Below are 21,453 nucleotides of genomic sequence, written 5' to 3' on the forward strand. Positions count from 1 at the left end.
AAAAAGAAAAATAAGAAAGACTTGCATTTATATAGCATACTAGCTAGGGGTGCCCGGCGGTGCCGAGGCTTTTTTGAGGGCATGTTGTTGTTGGAAGAGAGAGAGCGAGAGACTGGGGGGAAGAGAGAGAGCGAGAGACTGGGGGGAAGAGAGAGAGCAAGAGACTGGGGGGAAGAGAGAGAGTGAGAGACTGGGGGGAAGAGAGAGAGCGAGAGACTGGGGGGAAGAGAGAGAGCGAGAGACTGGGGGGAAGAGAGAGAGTGAGAGACTGGGGGAAGAGAGAGAACGACTGGGGGGGAAGGGGGAGGAAGGGGAAGAGGGAGGAAGGGGGCGGGAGGGGGAAGGGGGAGGGAGGGGGGGGAAGCCCGGCGTTGCCACGGCTTTTTTGTAAAACGGCAGTTTACAGGGCCGCGCGGTTTACGGCCGGCCGCTGCCGCTCTCCCGCTCTGTGTCTCGGGCCGAACGGTTGTGAGGCCCGGCCCGAATGACCCCAACTCACCTCCCGCTCCGGCGGGCCGGGAGCGGGATACTTTGCCGGAGCCGCACTGTGGGGGTTTGTTGTGCTGGTGCTGTCGCTGTCGGTATTTTAAAAATGGCGGCGACGTTTCGGGAGGCTGCAGGATTAGGCACGCCCACACATGGAATGAAACGCCCCCCATGATGCAAGAGAGAGAGAGAGACTGGGGGGAGACGAGAGAGAGAGAGAGAGAGGGAAGGAGAGAGAGAGGGAAGGAGAGAGAGAGAGAGAGAGAGAGAGGGAAGGAGAGAGAGACAGAGAGAGAGAAGGAGAGAGAGACAGAGAGAGAGAGGGAAGGAGAGAGAGAGGGAAGGAGAGAGAGAGAGGGAAGGAGAGAGAGACAGAGAGAGACAGAGAGGGAAGGAGAGAGAGAGACTGCGGGGAGAGAGAGAGACTGGGGGGGAGAGAGAGACGGGGAGAGAGAAAGAGTAGAGAGACTGGGGGGAGAGAGGGCGAGAGAGAGAGAGACGGGGAGATAGAGAGAGTGAGAGAGACTGGGGAGATAGAGAGAGAGACTGAGGGGGGAGAGAGAGAGTAGAGAGACTGGGGGGAGAGAGAGAGGAGAGAGACTGGGGAGAGAGAGAGAGAGGAGAGAGACTGGGGGAGAGAGAGAGACTGGGGGAGAGAGAGACGGGGGAGAGAGAGAGAGAGACTGGGGGAGAGAGAGAGAGAGACGGGGAAGGGAGAGAGAGACTGGGGAGAGAGAGAGATAGAGAGACTGGGAGACAGAGAGAGAGAGATAGAGAGACGGGGAGCGAGAGAGAGATTGGGGGGAGAGAGAGAGAGACTAGAGGAGGGAGAGAGACGGAGAGAGAGAGATGCTATGTAAGCTTTGGCAATATGGTTCTCTGTAAACTTTCATGCCAATAAAGCATTTGAATTGGAATTGGAATTGGAATTGGATATCACGACCTCAGGATGTCCCAAAGTGCTTTACAGCCAATTAAATACATTTGAAGTGTAGTCACTGTTGTAATGTAGGAAACATGGCAGCCAATTTGTGTACAGCAAGCTCCCACAAACAGCAATGTGATAATGACCAGATAATCTGTTTTTAGTAATGTTGGTTGAGGGATAAATATTGACCAGGACAGGAGAGAATTTCTCTGCTTTTCTTTGAAATAGTGCCATGGGATCTTTTACATCCACCTGACAGTGCAGACAGGCCCTCGGTTTAACGTCTCATCCAAAAGACAGCACCTCCGACAGTGCAGTGCTCCATCAGCATCAGTGCTCAAGTCTCTGGAGTGGGACTATGAACCCACAACATAGGAACACAGGAACAGGAGTAGGCCCTTCAGCCCCTCGAGCCTGTTCCGCCATTCAGTGAGATCATGGCTGATCTGTGATCTAACGCCATATACCTGCCTTTGGCCCATATCGCTTAATACCTTTGGTTAACAAAAAGCTATCAATCTCTGATTTATATTTAACTAATGTATGTACCTTTAAGGGGGGAACTACTTTCTACAGCTCATGTATACTGTAGTACCGACAGTGACCACACCTGTATATAACGCTGAGTAGTAATCTGTTGTTTCAGTTGCAGTTTGAACCACGTTGAGTAAACACCTGTTGAATCGTTCCCTGCAGCCTGTTGCCTCATTATTGAAGGACACAACATTAAGATACACGGACATAACAGTGGTGACGAGGCAGGTTCGAACCTACCTGCAACTCTGCATCACCTCCCAGGGATTCGTTCCATGGGCAACCACCCAGTCATCCAGCGGAGATTTGAGCATCGCAGGGGAGGCTGTCGAGAGCCAGGCTTGGCTTTCCAGTCACGGTGGTCCAGCGAAACGGGCTGGCAACAGGTAGTGCGCAGACCCTTCCCGGACAGCGGCGGGCTAGAGCCCGACCGAGCAGCACAGAAAAAGGCCGAGCAGCATCGACGGGGGAGAGAGAGAGGGCAGAGCGCACAGGGCGCAGCCGGTGTTCAGGACCGAGCGGCGTCAACAGGGGAGAGAGGCGAGTGAGAGCAGAGCGCAGCCGGTGTTCAAGGGCCGAGCAGCATCAACGGGGGAGAGAGGCGCGCAGGAAAACGCGAGGCGCTGCCATTGCTACGAGGACCGCAGAGAGCGGCGTTGGCAGCAGCGCAGGAGCAGCGCACAAAACCCACAGGGCGTCGCCATTTGCCACGAGGACCGCCGAGAGCGGCGTTGGCAGCAGCGCGGGAGACGCCATTTTAAGCCGCAGTGGGGAAGAAAGGAAAGCGCGGGAGATGCCATTTTAAGCCAGTCTAACCACACCCAAAAATGCCGAAGAGTGGCAGTATCACAGCGTTCGACAATGAAGTCGAAGATTGGACGACATATGTCGAACGCATAGAAGTATACTGCAAGGCGAATGAAGTGCCAGATGACAAGAAAGCGCTGGTATTGTTGAATTCAATGGGTGCAAAAACGTATGGCTTACTACGAAACCTAGTAACCCCAGAGAAGCCAGTAGAAAAGGATTTTGAAAACATAGTGTCAATCCTACAGGACCACTTAAACCCCACACCGCTGCTGATAGCAGAAAGATTTAAGTTTCACAAAAGGAACCAGCATAAAGATGAAAGTAATGCTGAGTATTTAACGGAACTGCGCAAGCTATCGAAACACTGCCAGTTTGGAACGGGACTGGCAGATACCTTAAGGGACAAGTTTGTGTGTGGGCTTCAAAGTGAAGGAACCCAGAAACGGCTTTTATCTGAAAAGGACCTTATGCTGGAAAAGGCTTTCAGCATTGCGGTATCATATGAAGCAGCAGCACGGGGCGCTGCAGAGATACAACAGAGACCGCAAGAATATGGCACAAACGAAATGTCATATGGAACAGAGAAGTGCTATCGCTGCGGCAGAACAACACACGACCAGAATGATTGCTGGTTCAAAGACAAAGTGTGCAGACAGTGTGGAAAAGTAGGACACATAGCACGAGTCTGCAGGTCGGGAAAGAAAACCAGCAATAAGAAACCGACCAAAGGGAAGTACAAGAAGGTACATAAGATGACGGAGAATAGTTCAGACGAACAAAAGAGTGATAACGACTCCGAAAGCAGGGAACTGAGTTGTCTGAAACTACATAATGTGATCACAACGGAGGATCACCAAACCATTTGGGTCACTCTCAAGATAGCAGGAGTCCAGGTAAAGATGGAATTGGACACAGGATCAGCTCTAACAGTCATAAACCGATGGGACTACGAGCGGCTATTCTCACACATACCCTTGAGAGACACAAAAATTATTTTGAAGACGTACACGGGGCAAAAAGTCTACCCCAAAGGAAAAATAAGGGTGACCGTTATATATAACGGTAAGGAAACACCAAAACTAGACCTGTATGTATTGCAAGATGGAGGACCACCATTACTGGGACGTGGATGGATCCGGAAAATACAACTGGATTGGCATTCCATACAGGCACTGACTGTGGCTGACAAAAAGGATGACGACGTCACACCTGGGCGACTGTCAAAGATCCTAACTGACGCGAAAGAAGTGTTCCAGCAAGGACTCGTAACACTAAAAGGCATGACAGCGATGATTAAAATTGAAGAAAACGCAAGCCCAAAATTTTTTAAGGCCACACCGGTAGCTTATGCGATCCGCCCAGCCGTCGAAGCAGAGCTGGAGAGTCTGGAACGTTCAGTTGTACTGTCCAAGGTAGACTGGAGCGAGTGGGCTACACCCATCGTCCCTGTGATGAAAAAGTCGTTGAGCAGCACGCCTGGGGAACCAAGGAAGGTTCGCATCTGTGGGGACTTTAAGGTAACAGTGAACCCAGTCCTTCACACCGTACAATATCCACTTCCGCGGATTGAAGATATTTTCGCCTCGCTATCTGGAGGGAAACGCTTCACTAAGATTGATCTGGCCCAGGCATATCTGCAAATGGAGGTAGAAGAAGCATCAAAAAAATACCTCACAATCAACACCCATAAAGGTCTCTACCAATACAACTAGCTGGTATTCGGGGTAGCATCAGCTCCAGCTATTTGGCAGAGGGCAATGGAACAAGTCCTGCAAGGGATCCCAGGGACCCAGTGTTATTTGGATGACATCCTGGTCACGGGCGAAAATGACATTGATCACCTTGCCAACCTGGAGCAGGTGCTCACTAGATTGCAAGAATATGGGCTCTGAGCTAACCGCCCCAAATGCGAGTGTTTTAGAAAACAGATCTCGTATTGTGGCCATGTTCGATAAAGAGGGGTTACATAAGTCCCCAGAGAAGATTGAGGCAGTAGTCAAGGCTCCAGCACCAGAAAATGTGTCACAACTGAAGTCGTTCCTCGGGCTGGTAAACTACTACCATAAGTTCTTGCCAAATTTGTCTACAATACTACACCCACTGAACACCCTACTGCAAACTGGGGTGCCATGGAAGTGGAATGACGAATGTAGACGAGCTTTCCAGAAGAGCAAAACACTAATCACATCGAAAGAGGTATTGGCCCATTACAACCCAGCATTACCAATTCGGTTGGCATGTGATGCGTCACCCTACGGCATTGGAGCGGTGCTGTCGCACAAATTCTCGGTCGGCTCAGAGAGGCCAATAGCCTTTGCGTCACGATCACTAACCTCAGCCGAGCGTAACTACGCCCAGATTGACAGGGAGGCACTCAGCCTAGTGTGGGGAGTGAAAAAGTTCAATCACTATCTGCACGGGCAGAAATTCACCTTGCGGACTGATCACCAGCCTCTTGTCTCCATTTTTAATCCGAAGAAGGGCGTTCCGGTGATGACTGCGCAACGACTACAAAGATGGTCACTTTTTCTAGGGGCGCACCACTATGAGATTGAATATAAGGGCACAAAACAGCATGGAAATGCTGATGGGCTATCACGCCTGCCACTGCCTACTGCGGAGGAAGCACCAGCAGTGGATCCTGTCGAAATATTCCATTCGACTATAGTTGAATACCTACCGGTAACTAACGCTTGTATCGAAAATGAAACCCGAAATGACCCGACACTGTCTCGGGTATATGATTTGACGGTGAAGGGATGGCCAGCATATGGCGACTCACTGTTGCCAGCATTCTCGACAAGGAGAGAACTGCTGTCAGTGTGCCGGGGGACCTTGATGTGTGGATCCCGAGTGGTAATTCCACCCAAGTTAAGGGAGAGAGTGCTCAATGAGCTTCATGAGGGTCATCTGGGAGGGGTAAAAATGAAAAGCCTAGCCAGGGCTTATGTGTGGTGGCCAGGAATCGATAAACAAATTGAGGACCTGACCAAGAGCTGCTCAGGATGCCAGAAAGTCCAAAATGCACCACCACAGGCCCCTCTACACCCATGGGAGTGGCCCTCATCTCCATGGCAACAGGTGCATATTGATTTTGCTGGTCCATTCATGGACTCAATGTTTTTAATAGCCGTGGATGTGCATTCGAAATGGCCTGAGGTCATCAAAATGTCCTCCACCACCACGGAGAAAACTATTGCAGTCCTACGGACCATTTTTGCCAGGAATGGCTTGCCAGAACAGATTTGCTCTGACAACGGACCACAGTTTGTGTCCGAAGAGTTCCGGAGGTTCTTGAAAAAGAATGGGGTAAGGCATTACACATCCACCCCGTATCATCCAGCCACAAATGGATTGGCTGAGAGGTTCGTACAAACCTTTAAGAAGGCAATAAAGGCTATGTACAATGACAACATTCCGCTGCAGCACAAGGTGGACAATTTCCTGTTCGCCTACCGGAATGCGACACATGCAGTCACCAACCAGGCCTCAGCCATGATGTTCTTTAACCGAAGGTTAAGATCTCGCCTGGATTTGCTCAGACCAAACGTACGAAGAGATGTTGAGAGTAAGCAATTCCAGCACATCCATGAGAAGCCAACAAGGAGCTTCAATGTTGGGCAACCAGTCTTGGCCCGCGACTACCGAACAGAAAAATGGCAGCCAGGAACGATATGCACACGGCAGGGCCCACTAATGTACACAGTGGATGTTGGGGAGAGCATCGTGAGACGCCATGCTGACCAGATCCTAGAGTCACAGGAACAAGTCAACCCCATGCCTCGCCCATACGTACCTGGTGATGAACCCGACGTACAGGTAGCATCTACCCCAGAAACAGTAGCATCGGAAGCTGATGAACCAACCAACGACAGGGGGCCAGAATCGCCTCCGCACCAAGAGCAAGACACTCGGGAAAGGCGCTATCCAGAAAGGATCAGGAAGCCTCCCCAAAGACTGAATTTATAAATAGACTATTTTCAGCTAATGTTGCATGTTAAAAGTGTTAATTGTAATTAGTTTGATATTTAATTGTTAAATGAGTGTTATGGTACTGTTAATCTAAAAGGGGAGGAATTGTAATGTATGTACCTTTAAGGGGGGAACTACTTTCTACAGCTCATGTATACTGTAGTACCGGCAGTGACCACACCTGTATATAACGCTGAGTAGTAATCTGTTGTTTCAGTTGCTGTTTGAACCACGTTGAGTAAACACCTGTTGAATCGTTCCTGCAGTCTGTTGTCTGATTATTGAAGGACACAACATTAAGATACACGGACATAACATTAACAATTGATCTAGCATCAATTGCCGTTTGCGGAAGAGAGTTCCAAACTTCTACCACCCTTTATGTGTAGAAGTGTTTCCTAATTTCATTCCTGAAAGGTCTGGCTCTAATTTTTAGGCTACGCCCCCTAGTCCTAGAATCCCCAACCAGTGGAAATAGTTTCTCTCTATCCACTGTATCTGTTCCTCTTAATATCCTGAAAGCTTTGATCAGATCAACACTTAACCTTCCAAATTCTAGGGAATACAACCCTAATTTGTGTAATCTCTCCTTGTAACTTAACCCTTGAAGTTCGGGTATCATTCTGGTAAACCTACGCTGCACTCCTTCCAAGGCCAATATATCCTTCCTAAGGTGTGGTGCCCAGAATTGCTCACAGTACTCCAGGTGTGGTCTAACCACAGCCTTCTGACTCAGAGGCAAGAATGCTTCTACAGAGCCAAGGCTGAAACGTAATAAAGGACAGACTATTCCTTGTAACAAAGTTTATTTCTCTTCCCATTCTAGTTTTTCCTGCTGCCATTACAGCTCAGATGTGGAGTAAAATGCTCTTTTGTGACATTTCAGCCTGTGGGCTATGATACTTTAGGCTGGATTTTAATTGAGGAGTCGGGTAGGAGGCGGGACTACAACTTTTGGGGTTGTAGTCCCGCCTCCATCGAGTTCTAGCCAACCCATGTGATTTTGACTTGATTGACCTTGTTGAGCCTGCCCAGCAGGCTCAGCAGGCCAATTAAGGGCCACCTGGCAACAGGTGACGTCACAGATTGATATTTCATCTGTCAAGACCTTTTGACAGATGAAATATCAGCGTTTCACAGCTGTTTGACGCTGTCAAACACTGACAATCTGTACTCTAAGTTAATTCCTTCCTCTCAGGCTGATTTAGAGATCTCCCAGGAACAGAAAGCTGAATGCTGCAATTTTTGACAGCTCGCAGCCATTCTGCTTTCTGTGCCGGTGAGATGAGGGACTCCCGAGACCTGAAGGAAGGAAGGCTGTAAAGGTAAGTAAAGGTTAGTAGAACTTCTTTAAACACTTTACACACACCAAACACATTTACCTTTGCACTCATCACTCACCTGAACACCGGACATCTCGACCCCTCCAAGCCCTTCATCCCGACGGTCCACCTCCTCTAACTTGGCGTGGTTTGGAGCCGTCGGGAATCCCACACTTCACCATTAAAAATACGGATTAGGCTAAAAACTGCCTGTTAACTACCTGTTAACAGGCAGTTAATTGGCAGGTCCCAGTGCGGGTCTGGTACTCACCTCCTTTGAAACTGGCATGGAGGCGGGTTGGGTGCGGGATGGGTTCTGGACCCCCAATTTCGGGATTTTAACCCCCCACACGCCTCCAATCCCGCCTCCACGGCCCAATGAAAATCCTGCCCTTTGTCTCTGAGGCACTGAAAATGCTGAGATTTCTGATACTTTTGTTCCTACAGACTTGATTATTTTAATTCTCTGGAAATCTCCCAGTGCTTCAATTTTTTAAAAATCCGTTCTCAAGATGTAGGTGACGTTGGCAAGGACACATTTATTGCCCATCCCTAGTTGCCCTGAGAAGGTGGTGATGGCTCTTTTCTTTGAACCTTTTCAGTTCTGGTGCTGATGCTGCCCCCACAGTGGCTGCCGTTGTTGGTGCAGATACTGGTGTGACACAGTACTACAGCCACTTTTTATTGTCATAAAAGCAAGTTGTTTCAGTTTGGAATTATACTACGGTACTTCAAAAGCAGTTTTTTAAAACCAATAGTTCTGTGTGCTGACAATAAAATTGTGCCACATGAGCATATTCACAGTAATGCCACAAATATCAGGCAAAGTCCATACTTCAAAGTAAAATGATTCAAATATTAAACAATTATAAGATTACAATTACATGGAATTAATTTTAATATTCAACATTTCACTCAGGAATAAAAAATACTATCAGATAGCTGTTTAAGAAATATTCTACATTCCTATGCTCCCAGCGAGGAGATTCATTCAAAAAGAGTCCAAGAATTGAGGTTACAATGCTATAGCCCTTTCTTTGACCCACGCTCCCTGCCAGGAAGCTCCCACTGAGTGCAGGATTACAGAATCACCCCTGTCGTGTATTGTGCCCCTCAAAAAATCACCAGTTGTTAATATTCAAGAGTGTAATTGAAAATCTGAATGTCACTAACATGGTTGAAAATCTTTATTTGAAACTTGCTTTTCTCCCTTTCAGTTATTCCTACAGCAACCAGTGTCTATCAGCTTCAGTCCATTACAGCATCAAGAATCACAACAGCAAAAGCAGCAACAAATGGGCCTTACAGTGCAAGACCAGGCTATTCCCAATAAACAGATACAGGTACCAACAGAATCAACGTAATTAGGTGTCTTTACCGCAGATTCAAAGGGAACCAAATATACTCTCAAACCAGCTAAATTACTAGGGCCTAGAAATTCGGTGGGGTTAGCGCCCAATTAGAGGCGTTAGAGGGCCTTGCGCCGGAATTATAGCCACGATCGAAATTGCGTTGGGCCCTACCATCGGCGTTAGCCGGTAGCGCTGCGCCGGCACCGATGACGTCATCGGTGTGCGCAGCGTCCCGGTTGCCGTGGTAACGCGGCCGGACGCCCAAATTCAGTTGCGGCCGCCTCACCCGTGGCAGCCGCAACCAACGATTGTTCAACGGGATGTTGCAGCACGTAGCGCCGGCGCATTAAGGTGGAGCGGCGGCCGGCCGCTTTCCCGGCGGCCGCCTGCCCGCACCTCCCTCCCCGGACTCCTCCACCACCCCCCCGAGGCACTGATGTGTGTGGCCCGCGAGCCCGGCACTTCTCCGAGGTGCCGGGCTCATTTGTCGGGCAAATCGACCGGTCAGCGGTCGGCTGCAGGCAGCTCCTCCTTAACAGAAGGAGGAGGCCTGCAGTACCCCAGCCTGCCGCACCGCATCAGGTGCCGCAGCAGGGGATTAGCGCCGCAAACCTGCATTCAGCGCCCATAGCGAGGCGCTGAAACCCTCCATTAGCGCCCGCAGCCGTCTGGGCGCGGGGCAGCTGAATTTTTGGCGGGCACAGCGGCAATTATCGCGGGCGCAAAATTTCGGGCGCAAAAGCCCTGGCGGAGGCAAACCTAATTTCTAGGCCTAGGTTTCTAACATAAATACATAAAATGCTGGAAATGCATAGCAGATCCATCACCATTGTAGACTCTTCATTAGGAATGGGGAAACTGGGAAATAAGTGATAAGATAGGGCTGAACAAAACAAAGATTTCTTCTCTGCTCAATGTGCAACAAATTTATAAACCTCAAATGCATTTATGATTTTGCTACACATAGACCACGTAGGGAATCTTCCCTTCAAGATGGAAGAGGAAAACAAAAGGTAAAAGGATGTGCATGCAAGTAAATGCTGTTAGGGGAGATGACTACATATATTGTAAGATCGCTAGTTTGTGCCCCCTTTAACCAAAGTGCATTATGAAAGGTTAGTTGTGCAGCTTTTAATTTTACAGTATGCTTGTGCCCAGGGTATCCCAGGAAGAAAAGAGAGAGTATCCAGTGTGCTACCTTGTCTGCCCTAGTCAGGTCATTTAATTTTTTGTGGCAGTGGTTTATAGTTCTGGAGATGAGAGTTGGCATTCAGTGTTATTACCACCTCTCGCCACATGGCATGAGAAACATTTTTTTAGGCATCCTCCCATGCAATCTCTCTCTCCTCTGGTCGATCAACTCAAGGAGAGTTTGAAGGTCAGTCTCACTGAAATTGTGAGCTCTTTTACTCCTCTTTGCAATGCTCTTATCCCTTTTTCGGCAGTCTGTGCCTGATCCTTCAGTAGAAGACATTCTTAAAAAGTTGAACAAAATGACAGGAGCCATCTAGTGCAGTTACCTCACACTGAACTTTTCTACCTACTTGTTTGTCCCACAGCCTGCTGCTGCAACCTGTAACCAGACCCAGCTTTATAAAGCCGCATTCTAATTTTCTCATGCTAAACATTAATACCATTTTACATGGAACTTGTGCTGGAGATCCTCCAGTGGAACCCACTACCACATGGAACGGTTGAGGCAAATAGCATAGATGCATTTAAGGGGAAGCTAGATAAGTACATGAGGGAGAAAGGAATAGAAGGATATATAGTGATAAAGTAAAGTGCAAGGAGGCTCATGTGGGGCATAAACACTGACATAGACCTGTTGGGCCGAAAAGCCTGTTTCTGTGCTGTAAAATTCAATGTAATTGATATACAAATGAGCTGACCAACTAACATCTGGCAGATTCAGCTCTCGGAGCATTAGTGGGTGCAAATACGGCACAACGTACCGCATGGAATTTCAGGAGATGCATGTCTTAGTCCCTAGTAACTGTGGTACAATAGCTGATCTGTTTCACACTAAACATAGAATATTGTGTTAAACAGAATATTTGGATTTTGATTTTCTTGCTAAATGAGATTATTTGTGTTATTTAATTTTTTTATAGGATGCTAAAATGATTCAGGGTGGACAGATTGTACAGACTTCCCTGCCCAACCTATCCTCTAGTAGCCTGGCATTACATTTCAACAGTCCTATGATGTTCTCTCAGGCCCCCACGATGACACTCCAGAGTGATGGCACCATTGGTCATTCAGGTCCGAACTTCAATCATGATAGACAACTAAGGTAATAGCAATAGCAAAATACTGCGGATGCTGGAAATCTGAAATAACAACAGAAAACGCTGGAAACACTCAGCAGGCCTGGCCTGCTGAGAGTTTCCAGTGTTTTCTGTTGTTATTTAAGGTAATAGCAACTTTATTTCAGAAATTACAATCAATGGATGAGTAGTTAAAAACATACTTGAAAAATAAACTTTTGGGAGATATACATTATGCGTATGAGTTAGCTATCAGAAAGGCATTCTTTTAAAGAGTGTCTATCTGGGGATTGGATGACATGACTTAGCACACTGCCCTTTTACTTCTGGAACCAGAGCTTCAATCACTTAACCTCGCTGTCTCTGGTTTCAACCTGATTTCCAGTGGTCAAGGTTTATAGCACAAAACAGCCCAAAGTTTCAGGGAAGCTTGCTAACCTCAGTAAATATAAGGGTGGTTATGAAAATACTGGTACAATAGATGTGCTCTTTTCTGTCAGAGTTAAGGCATGGTGTTGGGGGAGAGTAGAGGCTGCTTTACTTTGTATCTGGTTGCACTATATCTTATCTGGCAGTGATTGCTGCTGGCACACTGGCTGGCTAAAAATAGAAGAGTGCACATTTCCCAGCACTTTAACTCAATTATTACAAAATTATGGACTGGAAAATATGAATTGGGTATTATTTTTAGGGACAGAGTAGCAGTGGGACAGGACTTCTGCTCACCCACCGACTCCATCGTTTACAATAACTGGTGGGCTCCCAACAGGATCTCTGTTGCCAAGAGGGAGACCACCAGTGCACTGGAGAGAAATCCAGCAGTCCTGCATCAAGGATGCTGCTGCAGGCCCTGAATGAGGGACCTTAAACAACGAGAAGAGCCCTGAAGAAAGAAGGAACTGCAGCCATTGTAGGTCTCGGCAGAAAGGCCCTCTCCACCCATCTGACGAAATCAGGACATTTACTGCCGTTACCCTGTGCCTGCCGCCACCCTCCACCAAGCAGTTCTTGGGAGCAATGAAAACAGAGACGGGCAGGAAGAGATTAGGGAGGATGGGCTCCCTCCGGTATTTACATGGAGCGGGCAGGAAAGAGGAAGCCAGGGACAGTCCTAGCACAGGTGTGGGGAGGGAAATTTGAGGTTAGGATGGGGAGGCAGTGGTAGAACTCACTACCCCATTTTCCTGCCACAATCCTGCCCAATTTCAGGCAGCATCACAAAGGAAAATCCAGCCCTATAAGTTTCTCATTTAAAAAAAAAAAATTATTTGTTGAATGATGTTTGGTAAACACAGAAATCTTTTTTTTGCTAAAAACACTACAGCAGGATGATGTAATCACTGTCTATTGTGTCACAAATCTGATATCGCACCAATCCTATGTGACAAAAACGATGTATAGTTGTTCTACCATTTTACCTCCCATTCTATTTCCACTTCCTTGAGCCCCATTTAGTACAGTGAACTAGCAGGGCTACGAATTTTCCCATAGCACCAATAGTTTTTCCATACCATGATTCAATTAACGGAATATATGGAGGCTAAGTGAACTGGATGAAGAATCCCCTATCATCAGATGTCTCAAAATTCTTCACACATGTGGTTAGAGATCAGGCTCCACTGTCTGTTCAGGTGATTGGGCCAGAATTTGCTGTCAAAATAACAGTGAGGCTAATGGCGCTCGCTGTTATATATACATAAACTAGCAGGGGAGCCCCGCGTTGCAGGGCTATTTTGGGGCTGGTGGATGTGTGGGCCGGGAGCCTGGGACTGGATTTGGGTTGTCAGCAGTTTCCAGGGCTTTTTTGGGCCTGGTGGATGTGTGGGCTGGGAGCCTGGGACTGGATTTGGGCTGTCGGCAGTTGGAGAAGCCTAGGCCCGTTTTGCACTGTTTTTTAACCTAAACATTTCTAGCTTTTAATACCTTCAAAGATGAAAGTTAAAGTACTTATAAAACATTTTTGGTAAATCTTTTTTTTTTTAAAGAAACTGACCTGGATTACCAAGGTTTTTAGCTGCCCTAGCTGCTGTATAATGGCTGACAGATCCCTGAGATGAAAACGATTAGTCCCGCCCACACACACACCGATTGGTCAACCATCAGGTGACTGAACTGTAGGATTGGTCAATCATTACGGCACAGGATTGGTCGACCTTGACATCAGTCAATGCTAATGAGTGGATAATGAGTGGAATTTTGAAGGTTTTTTGTATAATGTGCGAACAATTTTTGTCCGACCAAAAAGTAAGTACGCCTACAAGAGTCACTTAATGATGAGCTTTCTTTTGATATAACACATGTGTAGGTATGCTCTATAACTTTTGATTGTATAGCCGGACAGACAGAGAGACAGAGAGACATAGGCCTAGAAATTCGGTTGTTTGCGCCAGCGGTTAGCGCCTAAAGAGACCGAGAATTGGGGCGTTACCTAATGTTGGGGCAGGCGCAATGAAGATAGCGACAACTCACATATTGACTATACATTTAACGCCTGCACTAAGTGTTTGCGCGCACCCGCGAGTGCAAGCAGATCATGACATCATTTCATTGTGCAATGCCTTTTAGGGGCACCTGAGCGGATATTGGGTGGCGCCTGGAGCCTTTACGCCTAGCGCTATTAGTGACAGTTCGAAGGAGCGTTAGCAGGCCCTTCTCGGAGTCGGGGGGCGCTATTTAAAGGGGACAGCTCTAGTATAGAAGCTTCAGCCACTTGGCCTGTTCATTGCAATCGTTGGTGGAGCGAGTTGGTGAGCTACTGTGGAGCAGAGTTTTTGGAATTTAGCATTAGAGTACTTGGGACCCTCAAACCTGTCCGGAGCAGTTGGAGTACTAGACCTAACAGCCTTTTGACCAACTGGCATCGGAATGGGAGATGCTTTGGAGGGCGACGGCCTCATGGCCGAACACTATGAAGGGGCAGAGAGACGGCGGGAGAGAGGGCCGGGATTGGCCAGAAGGAGGAGGGGCAATGGAAGTCGGCCAATCCGAGGGTATGTTGCGAGGGTCTTTAGGCAGCAGGTGTCATACCTTGACATATCGGAGGAGCAGTGTGTGCGAAGGCTCCGAATCGGGAGGGACGTTGTTACTGAGCTGTGCCACCTGCTTGCTGAGGATCTGCAGCCGCATCTACGGTGCAGGACCTCTCTGTCGGTGGCCGTTAAACTGACTGTTGCCATCAATTTTTATGGCAACGGATCCTTTCAGTCAGCCATTGGGGACATTGTGAATATCTCTCAGGTTGCAGTGCACTGTTGCATCCGGCAAGTTACAGCTGCCCTTTATAGGCGAAGGCGTCAATTCATCACCTTCCCTCTGACCCTGGAGAAGCAGGCGGAGGAGGAGGAGGAGCATGCAGATGAGGAGGAGGAGGAGAAGGAGGAGGAAGATGGAAGGGCTCCTGAAAGTGGAAGGGCCATCCGTCAGAGGCTCATCAGGACTCGTATCGAGGCCCCTCTGGCGGAATGATGAGTGTCTTTACTCCTGCGCACTTTGGATGTTTGAAAGCCTCTGAAGGCCAGCATCACTGTAATTAGTCACGTGCACCATAGCACATTAAAACTTCTCTTTATTGTCACAAAAGTCTTTCATTACAGCAAAACAACGTCATGTCAACAGAAACCATAACTAACAAAATAACAGTTAACTCTTCGGCAAAGCCGCAAAACTAAACAAACCATTTCCAACAATTACAACAGGTGAGGGTGTCCTTGAATTTGACCAAAGAAACGTCTCAGCACCTCCCTCTACTGCTGGCCCCTTGATGGAGAACGACTTCTCTTTCGCGGTCGGCCCCTTCCCTCCCTGCTGCTCCTAAGTCATTGAACCCCAGTGGCGGGGTGAAGGCTGGGGGACGCCTGCTGACTGTGTGGAAGCGCAGAAGCCCCTGAGGGACGGCCTGGCCGACCTCTGGGCTTGGAGGGTGCGGACGCAGGATGCTTGATCTGAGCATGGCTGGAAGCAGTGTGCCCTGCAGGTGGTGGCAGCTGCACTGCAGACGTACCAGCGCTGGCATGTGCAATGGTCACTTGCCGAGAGAGGACACTTGCACCATGGTCGGACGGCACACTGGCTCTCTGAGGGGACCGGCTCGGCTCATCCGCCACAATCGCATGCTCCACTGATTCCTGGCCTTGTATGGGACTGGAAGGGGCCGGGGTGATCCTAGCTGATGCAGATAGGGTGGCTGCAGTGAGAGTTCGCGTTGCCTCAATCTGGGTGTGGACGAGGCCGGCAAGTGACTGCGTGGCAGCAGTGAGGACCTGTGAGCCAGGTGCCAGTGCTTCGGAGAAGCCCTGGACAGTTCTTTCCATTGCTTCGGACAAGGCCGGTGCCGACCGCTCCACTGCCTCGGAAAAGCCCTGGGCAGACATTTCCAGGGATTGTCCGAAGCCCTGAACAGTCCTTTCCATAGCGGCCTCGAAGCCCTGCACAGTCCTCTCCATTGTTGGCCCGAAGCCCTGGACAGTCCTCTCCATTGTTGCCCTGAAGCCCTCGAGAGTCCTCTCCATTGATGGCCCGAAGCCCTGGATAGTCCTCTCCATTGTTGCCCCGAAGCCCTCGAGAGTCCTGTCCATTGTTGCCCCGAAGCCCTGGAGAGTCCTCTCCATTGTTGCCCCAAAGTCCAACACACTCTTTGCCAGTGTATCTATTGACTGAGGCATCCTCCCCACTGCAGCCATCAGCTCAGTGTGCCTGAGCCGGGCATGGGTGCTCATTTCAGCCAGGCGACGCACCTCCTCTGCACTCTGTGCGGCAGTCATCACTACCTGCCTTGCCCTCCGGGGAGACGGTGGCCGAACTTGCCTACCCCCCTTGCGTTGCTGCATGCCGCTTGTTCCGGCAACTGGCTGATCCTCAGAGCTCCCCCCCCCTCCCCTCCAGGGAACTACTATCCCCAGTCTGTAGATGTGTATGCTCCCCTGAGATTGGAACGGATGGTCCGGCTTCCTCCTGATCCTCGCCTCCGGAGACACTGGCACTGGCAGCTTCAGGGCGTTGAGCCCAAGTTGGTGATGCATCATATGAAAGCAGGGAGGTGGAAGAGTGGCTTTAGCAAAAGGACAGGTTGGCGGAAAGGCATGCCAGATTGCGGCAAGGCTCTGACATGGCTGCACACTGAGGAAGCATGCTGGCGGGGGGACCAAGTGGAAGGAAACAGCTGAAAAAGGAGAGAGCCTTACCCTCGCTGTCGGAAATGTGGTCGGCAGCTGCAGTGGTAACAGGACCAGACAGACGTCCTCCAAGAATCTGGTGCACTCTCTCCTCGAGATCCGTCAGAGTGACGACTTGTGGAGGCCCGCCACCGGTTCGAGTCTGGTCCTTTCACCTCGCCGCCAGCTTGGACTGCAGGGGAAAGAAGGGGAAGTTCTGTAACATGATGCCTTGAGAGATCATCTCATGCCCCCCATGGTGCAAGAGCCCTTACATGAGGCCTTGAGAGATCATCGCATGCCCCCCATGGTGCAAGAGCCCTTACATGAGGCCTTGAGAGATCATCGCATGCCCCCCATGGTGCAAGAGCCCTTACATGAGGCCTTGAGAGATCATCGCATGCCCCCCATGGTGCAAGAGCCCTTACATGTGGCCTTGAGTGAAATGTCCATGTGTGTGCCCAGAAAGGGCCATGGATGCTTGCTGACAGATGGCCATTGGGGTATCATGGCAACAGGGTGCTCGAAGTCAGGTGCAGATGGAGGGAATCAGAAGTTTGCATAACCAGCACTCACCCTAACGACCCGAGTGAGGTCGTTGAATTTCTTCCTGCACTGAACAGGGGTCCTGCTCGCCATGCTGTTGGAGTTGACCCTCTGAGAAACCTCCCTCCAAGATCGCCGGTAAGCCTTTTGATTCGGCCTCTTGCCATTGTCAGGATACAGAACATCTCGACGGCGCTCAACTGCAGACACCAACTGGTCCAGAGCCTCAGTGCTAAAGCGCTCTGCTCTCTGTCTCACCTTCTCCATCCTGACCAAGTTTCTTGCGCCAGAGAAGGGCGAGCGCCGATTCTGAGGCCTACAGGGCATTGAGTGTGGCAGCTCAGGCTGACTGACCCATCCCTTTAAGAGCCGGCCGGCGCCTGGAAGTCTCGCGGTTTCCAGTAATTGAGATCACCTGCGCTGCGCCCGTCCGCGCCGATATTGGGTAGCGCCTGAACTTTTGCGCCTTGGGAGCCCCGTGCAACGTCTGAGTTCGCGCCTCAATCCCCTTTGGGGGCGATGCAACCCAATATCTCGCCAGGCAGCGATAAGTTTCGTCTGGCTATAAACTTTGTGCAGCGCCAGTTCTAATGCCTCAAGCGGGGCTATACCCAATTTCTAGGCCATACTGTTTTATATATATAGATAAATGGTACAGCAACTTCAGGGGAGGAGCAGATGCGCGTTTAAATGTAAATATCCAAAAGTTGCTGACAGAGTTGTGCCTCTCCACCGTTAACTTTGCGAAAATGGCATTTTGCTGCCTGCCTCACCTTTAAAATGCATTGAAAGTCATGAAGTTGCTGTATTTGCGCGGTAAATACGAACTAAACTTGTTGAAGATATTTTGGGTTAGTAATTACAATCGTAAATACCCTTTTAACGACATGATACTTGTAAAGTACTGGCAATCAACCTCGCAGGCCCAGAAATTGAGCAATTAAAAGTGTGCAGTCTCATTCCTTCAGGTATTAATTGTTGGAGATTTTAAAAATACCAAATTTAAATTTTTCTCTTTTTTCTTTCTCTTAATGCAATCTTTCTTTCCCTCTTTATTTCTCTTTCTGTACCTGATTTGAAGTTGAAGTCACTCACTCTAATTTACACTTCCTTCTCAGTCCTTCTGCTGTTATTTCTCAATCCTTCAATCTGATTGGTTAAGGAGATAACCAGTTGCTTGTCCTGTTCACTCAGGTCCCAGATGCCCAGTTTTCCCCCGCTGCGCCGTTACCAGCTTGTACTTCCAGCAACTTGTGATGCAAAGAATTGTGAAACCTAAACGTACACAAACAAGTCTAACTAATGGCAGATGCCGTTAGATGCCCCACTACAGCAAAATCAGGGCCATTATGTTTATGCTTCACAAATTTGTACTTTAGTCTGACTGTCTCTTCACATGATTGATGAAAGGGTTACATTTTTAACCTGTTAATTTAATTCCCCAAAAAGTTGTATGAAGGCAGTTCGCCCATGTTTTATTCTGCAATCCTTGGCTCAGGTTTAGCTTCTTTGTTGCAGGATCGAGTTTCAGAATACACCTTTATCTGTTTTTAAGAGGAAAGTTTTATAAAGAATCGTTATTAAGGAGAAACTACAAGAAAAACCGCATGGATTGGCTTATTGTCATTTGAATCCCAAGATAAGGTTTTCTTTGTAATCTCTGCCACCTGTCCATTATCATTATAAAATATGCAGCAGTTATTTTTAGTTATGTAAATTAAATCTGATTTGTTGTCACATGCTGTGGTATGCAGTAGATGTTACTGTTTTCAGCGGCAGTTGTCATAGCAGAAGTCAGCAGGGTGAGCGTTAGTTCTGCTGATTTTTGTCAGTGAAAAACTGAAAAAGTTGGCTACAGCTAACAATGCAGGACTCAAATGTCTAAAAATGCTCACAGTGCATAAGGTGCATATATCTTTTATCATAACCTCTGACTCAGAGGCAAAAGTGCTACCATTGAGCCTAGTTTACACTTGCATAGAGAGACTCCCATAGAAACATCCATTGTCCCAATTAACAGATTGGAAATTGAAACACCAAAACTCGGGCCACACTCTTCACGAGAAAAAACATGCAAAAAAAAGTTGAAAATAAGATTGGGAAAGCTGACGTTACAGTTTCAGGCTAAATAAGTTTGTATTCAAAGGCATAGCTCTGGATACCTAAATTATGTGAAGAAAATTATGAATCGGTCTATTTCTGATATAAAATCTGGGAAATAGCATTACACTCTACTGATGTTACCTCGGCTGCATTAACATATTGATATGAAGCTCCCACTGTTTCTGGCAGGAGCTTTCTGAGACAGTTGTGCACTTGTCTGGAATTGCAGATCGTGTAAGTGATTTCCATCCATGCTTCTGGTTGGTTACACCCATTTACGAGGCATAACCAACATGAAAATCTACCCTATGGTTTTTCACCTACTGCAACACAGTGATCCAAAACCCTTAAAAAATGAACAGCAGTGTGAATGGGTCTTAACTCCGGCCTCAGACCTATCACACTTTCTGTACCCAGGGAGAATATCTTAGAATATGATGCATTGATCAATATTTGCAAGTAGGTGTTCAGCGCATACAGCAAGGTTTTTAAGCACCGCTCAATTGATCCAATGCACTTGAGATAAGTACCTTATCTAAGTCAAAGTAGAAAAATTAACACATCATTAGAAAGTATTATTGTGGAAATGTGAGATATTTTCTTATGGTTTTATTTTTCCTTTTAAGAATGCTACTTAGTCAACCCATTCAACCAATGATGCCCAATACATGCCATTCTAGACAACCCACAGAATTCAGTACTACTGGACAACAAGCTAAGTATGTCACAGCTCTCTTCACTGTAAAATTTTCTGTGTTATGGCTGTATGAACATTTATATGTGACTATTTGGTTTGGATTGAAGGACATTTGTGTAACCAAAAAGTATAGCAAGGATGAACTCCAATATTTATAGCAATCTCTAATTTGAATTTGAATGAAAACACCTATATGAAAGAGAAATTGAACACTAATGTTGATAGTAAATGATTTGTGCTTATAGAAATTAATGTATATTAATTTACAGCAACCCAATGCTAGAAAGTAAAATATTTTTGGATTGCAGTGTGTTTTGCGCCAAAATGCGACACAAAAGGGGCCACTATATCTTCTTGCTCAAGTAAAGACTACATTGTTCATTGGTTGTACAGGTAATTTTGTGCTGCAAGTCAAGTTCATAAGTTGTCGATTTAGGGAAAGAAGGTAGTAGTCTTAATGGTCCATTTTTTGGTTGCCGATCTAGTGCTCCAGATTCTTTCCAGCATTATTTTAAGACGGGTCTGGGGAATTCGACTCAACTCCAATTGGATACATTAATACTTTATTTAAGACTTGTAAAACTTAACACATTACAGTATGAGTGATAGTTTACAGAACCAAGCAGAAAGTATATTACCCGCTTCCTCCTGGATAGAAGTGTGCCTCTTGATGTTACGGGATAAGTCGGTTCCCTTCCTCTTGGATGCTTCCTCATGCCTTAAAATGCTTCTACACTGAACAGCCTCGAACACTTGTCCTTTACACACCAGAAAACGGAACTACACACAGCCTAAACCAATCAGCAAGTACCACACTTACTTCCCTTGTTTTCCTTAATGTTCCTTGCTCTGATCACACCATATGCACCAATCAGATCCCTGATCATGTCCTGTCTTCCTAGCATTGTAACCGAGGTTTGTTCCAGCTTCAATAACAGCATACAGTTTGCTGACTCTGTTCTCTACACAATAGCTGCTAACTATGTTAGTTAGTTACTTATAAATGCTATTGCCAAGTTTTCAAGCAAATTAACTCTTTCTTATACGGGTGGTACAAATGTCTACTCTACATATTCTATTGGTTTCACTGTCAACAGTCACTCCTGTAAGCAGATCCTGCATCCCTTATGATCAGGTGCTTGCCCATACTGCCTAATATCTAGTTATACAATAGCATGACCTGGAGACGTAACTGGATATCATGATTCCTGTATATGCCCTCAAGTGCACTTCTCCAATCTTCTGAAATGCAGATTGATTAAAACTTAAGTGAAATTAGGGTA

General features: G+C 47.5%; 1 protein-coding gene across 1 annotated transcript in view; it reads left to right on the top strand.

The window, feature by feature from the left end:
- LOC147111741 (neuronal PAS domain-containing protein 2-like) overlaps positions 1-21,453 on the top strand; it is a 214,086-nt gene that overhangs the window by 182,024 nt on the left and 10,609 nt on the right. Inside the window, exons 17-19 of the mRNA XM_085998936.1 lie at positions 9,270-9,395; positions 11,519-11,700; positions 20,100-20,192. Coding sequence (XP_085855062.1) covers positions 9,270-9,395; positions 11,519-11,700; positions 20,100-20,192 — 401 coding nt within the window. The remainder of the gene's footprint in view (positions 1-9,269; positions 9,396-11,518; positions 11,701-20,099; positions 20,193-21,453) is intronic.

The sequence above is a fragment of the Somniosus microcephalus genome, chromosome 10 (genome assembly GCF_052327205.1).
Source record: "Somniosus microcephalus isolate GS21.2 chromosome 10, FLI_Smic_1.0, whole genome shotgun sequence".
Classification (NCBI taxonomy): domain Eukaryota; kingdom Metazoa; phylum Chordata; class Chondrichthyes; order Squaliformes; family Somniosidae; genus Somniosus; species Somniosus microcephalus.